Source organism: Chrysochloris asiatica, unplaced genomic scaffold (genome assembly GCF_000296735.1).
Source record: "Chrysochloris asiatica unplaced genomic scaffold, ChrAsi1.0 scaffold00144, whole genome shotgun sequence".
Classification (NCBI taxonomy): domain Eukaryota; kingdom Metazoa; phylum Chordata; class Mammalia; order Afrosoricida; family Chrysochloridae; genus Chrysochloris; species Chrysochloris asiatica.
The window spans coordinates 2,803,011-2,807,778 of record NW_006408662.1 but is presented as its reverse complement, the minus strand read 5'-3'; the positions used below and the strand labels follow the sequence as shown (position 1 = coordinate 2,807,778).

Sequence of the window (4,768 nt, the reverse complement as noted above, 5' to 3'; positions counted from 1 at the left end):
TTCCTCCAATCCTGATGCCACGTTTTCTTCATATAAGCCATCTTAGATTATTTGCTCAGCATACAGGTTGAATAAGTATGGTGAAAGAATATAACCTTGTCGCACACCTTTCTTAATTTTAAACCATTCAGTGTTGCCATGTTCTGTTCGAACAACTGCCTCTTGGTCCATATACAGATTCCTCATGAGCAAAATTAAGTGTTCTGGAATACTCATACTTTGCAATGTTGTCCATAGCTTGTCATGATCCACACAATCAAAAGCCTTTGCGTAGTCAGTAAAGCACAGGAAAAAACATCTTTCTGATATTCTCTGCTGTCAGCCAAGATCAATTGGGCATCAGCAATGATATCCCTCTTTCCACAGCCTCTTCTGAATCCAGCTTGAACCTCTGGAAATTCTTTGTCAATGTATGCTTGCAGCCATTTCTGTATTACCTTTAGTAAAACTTTACTTGCATGGGATATCAAAGAGATTGTCCTACGATTTCCGCATTCCGTTGGGTCACCTCTCTTTGGAATGGGCACAAATATGGATCTCTTCCAATTAACTCTATGCTCTTCCTAAAACACTTATGTTGGGTTGTTGTTAAGTGTCTTTGAGTGTGTTCCAACTCATAGTGACCCTGTATAAGGTTTCCGAGGAGCAGCTGGTGGGTTTGAACTGCCAACCTTGTGGTTTGCAGTCCAGTGCTTATCTAGGAAAGACAAATTACTTTTTGATAACTTCTTCAAAATAATTGTTGCCCGTGGTTTCCAGAATTCAGTCCGCATGTCTTAGCGTGGCAAGTAAGACTTTTTCTGGCATGGTTTCCCAGTTTTCTCTTCATGGCCACATACTCTGCTTCAACCCTGACCCACACAAACTCTGTGCTTCTACAGAGCCAAAGGGTAATTGAAAAAAGTGCCTTACGGTAGCTAGTCTTCCCATGTCTCTGACCCTTCTCTCTGGGAAATCCCAAGCATCTTTCAAAATTCAGCTCAAGAATGTCCTTTTTGGTTGACCTTCCTGACCTGCCCTAAAAGTACCCGATCTCTCTGCCGTCCTTGGTGCCGCTTGCTCTACCCAGTAAATGCCTGCATGACTACACTGAGTTCTGGTGACTGGTTGTGAGGTGATACTGTTGAAAGTTGTCATTTCCAGGGTTGGTTGGGCACGTGTAGCTCACTGAGTAGCCAGTTCCTCTGTGCACATCCTGGGAACGGGTACTGGGACTTGAAACCCTGTGGTGTCTTACAGGTACTGACATCTCAATGATTGAGCATTGAATTTCGGAAGAAAGATTACTCCGTCGTTCTCCAACAAGGATGAACTTTGAGTAGCTTGGGATGCCCATTGGGCTTTGGGAGTAAAAATTCTTAGGAGTGGCGTATCTCTCCAGTCTCCCTCTGCAACCCAGGCTTCTTCAATGAAGAGTTGGAGGCATGTGAGGGGCTCCGCCTGTGCGCCGCCTCCTCAGCGCAGCCCTCTTCCCGCCGCTGCTGGCAGCGAACACCGGCGGCATCTGCTGTTTGTCATTCAGCCTATTGGGAATGCCCTACGCCCTGATTTAGACACGTCTGGGCTGTATTCTTGCTCGGCTCTCCTGGTGGACGGACGCTTGGACAAAAAGCGGCGCCTCTGCCCAAGCCAGCCGACTGTGGGCCTGGGCGCCCAGGGCGCTTCTCCGGGTCGCCATCATGACCGCGGAGGTGGCGCGCATGAGCAGCCCGCCTGAGTTCCAAGGGGCTCCCAACCCCGCGAACGATTCTTCCTTCCTAAATAAAACCATCATTGGGCATTGATATTTCTGATATCTGCGGTGGGCTCTGTTTCATATTACACCTTAAACTCATCTGTGCCTCAACCTTAGAAGAACAGCCTGGTGATCCTGGACAGACCCCAGCTCTAGTGATGCGGGTTACCTTCTTGCTTTTGGGATTTCATCCGGGCCTCAGACATTCTCCCCTAGGCTTGAAACTGGTTTTAAGCTGGGATGTGGAAGCTCAGGGAGCACATCAGTGGTGACTGAGGCCATGTCTGGGTAGAGACGGGCCTGGACCACAATGCTGGCTCTGCTGATGTGCCTGCACCAGGCATCAGTTTGTGCTTAAATGGCACAGCAGCTGGTGGGCGCATCTGAAAAGGAAGATGTGAGCAGCGAAGCCCATGGCCACTTACCCCTGCCGATTATGTGGTAAAACATTTCTTACCCTGGAGAAGTACACCACTCAAAAGTAATCCCACTCCAGGGAGCGGCCTTAAAAGTGCTTGCAGCCAGACTGTGGTAAAGCCTTCTTTCCAGATATAAATTAATGAGGCACATGGCTACCCATTCACCCCAGAAATCTCACCCGTGTGCTCACTGTGAGAAAACATTCAACCAGAAAGACCATCTGAAAAACCATCTTCAGACTCATGATCCCCAAAAAATGGCTTTTGTGTGCGAGGAGTGTGGGAAGAAGTACAACACTCTGTTGGGCTACAAGAGGCACCTAGCCCTCCATGCGGCCAGCAGTGGGGTCTGTGCCTTGGAGCTAGGGAGCACAGAAGTGCTGCTAGACCGCCTCAAAGCCCACGCAGAAGAAAAACCTAAAACCGCAACCAAGGAGAAGCACCAATGTGACCACTGCGAGAGATACTTCTACACCAACACCAGGAAGGACGTGCGGCGCCACCTGGTGGTCCACACAGGTAGCAAGGACTTCCTGTGCCAGTTTTGTGCCCAGAGATTTGGGTGCAAAGACCACCTGACAAGGCATACCAAGAAGACACACTCACAGGAGCTGATGAAAGAGTCTGTAGCATGAAGACCTCTTGGGCACCTTCCCCTCCATCTCGCCTCCGTTTGAACTGAAGGCTGCTCCTCAGTCTCCTTTCCCTATAGGAGCACCTGTGTAGAATGGGCTTGCAAGTAGCTTGCCAGTTGAGGTACACAGCCACACACACAGTCCCTCAGAACCAGTCTCCCAACCAGTGCAACCCCTGCCAGAGCCCCTCCTCCCTCTCCTCCCCTCAGTCTCTCCTAGCTCACCTCCGGCCCTCCAGAATCACAAGTACAACACCACTTCTACCTCATACCCCCCGCTTGCAAATCTGCCCCTCAAAGCAGATACTAAAGGATTTTGCAATATCAGTCTGCTCGAGGACTTGCCCCTGCAAGAGCCTCAGTCACTTCACAAGCTCAACCCAGGTTTTGATCTGGCCAAGGGAAGTTCTAGTAAAATGAACCTGCCCAAGGAGCTACCTGCAGATGCTGTGAACCTAACCATACCTGCCTCTTTGGACATTTCTCCCCTTTTGGGCTTCTGGCAGCTGCCCACTCCTGCTACCCAAAATGCCTTTGGGACTAGCACTCTCAGCCTGTGGCCTGGGGACCCCTGCTCCATAGGTTAAGCTGTCTGGGGCAGCAGCAACAAGACCCCCCACTAGCCATGAGCACTATGAGCCTGGGTCAGCTCCCCCTGCCCCCCATCCCCCATGTGGTCCCTGCTACCACTGGGTCTGCCATCCTGACTCATTTCCAACACGCATCCAGTTGACTGGCTGTTCAGGCATCCTTACCCTGGGAAACGTGTTAAGAAGCATTTTTTAAATGTCATTTGTGATACAGGGATGATTAGGAAGCGGGACTGGGACTATACAGGGCTTTTTCAGTAACGCTGGCTAGAAATGAGTTCTCATACTGCATGTTTTGTGCCAATCTGTGCTGAGCATTCATGCTTTGTACCAAATGTAACAAACACGTGTTCTGTAATGAAACTGCAAATATTGTTATAACAGACATCCAAAACAAGGGCTGCCCTCTATATATAGGTGTTTTGTGTATTGAATATAACCGTAAGCCATGATCAAAATAATGTTAACTGCATACATAACTTTATGTGGCATTGCCTAGTAAATGAACTATGGAAAGTTTTGACTTTCTTCATGTCAGGAGAACTTTTTTTTTTTTTAATGATTTATTGTGAATTATGTGATAGTTTACATGGGACAACATTAGTTTTACATTCATTCTATTGTATATCATCTCATTGCCATGGTTACAATCCCCTCCATGCAATCCTTCCCCTGTGCCCCCCAGGTCTTCAGCACACAGTCGCTCTCCCTAGGAGAACTTTTAAAATAAGAAAATAGCCTTTATATGGTATATTATAACTAGATTATGTGTTTCTTTTCAGGGATTTTTCTATTTTCAGGGTTGGATGTAGTTTAGTTACTATTGCCATAGCCAACGTGTAGTTTTACAAAAACAATTTCTTGTGAAACAATAGATTTCTACATTTAAAAAAGCATTTTCAATTTAGTTTGAATATTTTCCACAAGATGCTACTATGTGAGTCATCACTGACTTCATTTATCTTAAAGAATAAATTGGTTGTCAGTCAAGTCTGACAGAAAAAAAATCACTGTGTAACCAGGTTAAGTGGTAAAATAATCTAGGCGTCAGCCAAGAAAGGCATTTTGCTGACTTTAATATTGTTTATGTTTTTAACAGGCATTTATGAAAACATTACTGGAATTTTAAATATCAAGTAAGACTTTCTTTGCTCTATCTGGCTTAAAATACTACTCTGCTTAAATTCTTATTGTTTTTAATCACAAATAAAAAAAAAGCATTTTTAACTCAAAAAAGAGTTGGCGGCAAGTGAAGGCTCTCAGGAGAGGTCTCTGGCTAGCGTCACCGAGACACAGAAGATTCAGGAAGCTGATCTAGGGATATTTCAGATTCTTTTTTTTTTTTTCCCTCAAATTGAATATATTTAGCATTCATTAAGAAGTCCTGTAG

At 46.1% G+C, this 4,768-nt stretch overlaps 1 protein-coding gene and 1 pseudogene across 1 annotated transcript in view; both read left to right on the top strand.

The window, feature by feature from the left end:
- LOC102820173 (ribosyldihydronicotinamide dehydrogenase [quinone]-like) overlaps positions 1 to 1,717 on the top strand; it is a 67,276-nt gene extending 65,559 nt beyond the window's left edge. Inside the window, exon 5 of the mRNA XM_006870576.1 lies at positions 1,400 to 1,717. Within this exon, the coding sequence (XP_006870638.1) occupies positions 1,400 to 1,717 (318 nt within the window). The remainder of the gene's footprint in view (positions 1 to 1,399) is intronic.
- Positions 1,718 to 2,148: 431 nt separating this feature from the next.
- On the top strand, positions 2,149 to 3,521 carry LOC102819798 (annotated as a pseudogene).
- The last annotated feature ends 1,247 nt before the right edge of the window (positions 3,522 to 4,768 follow it).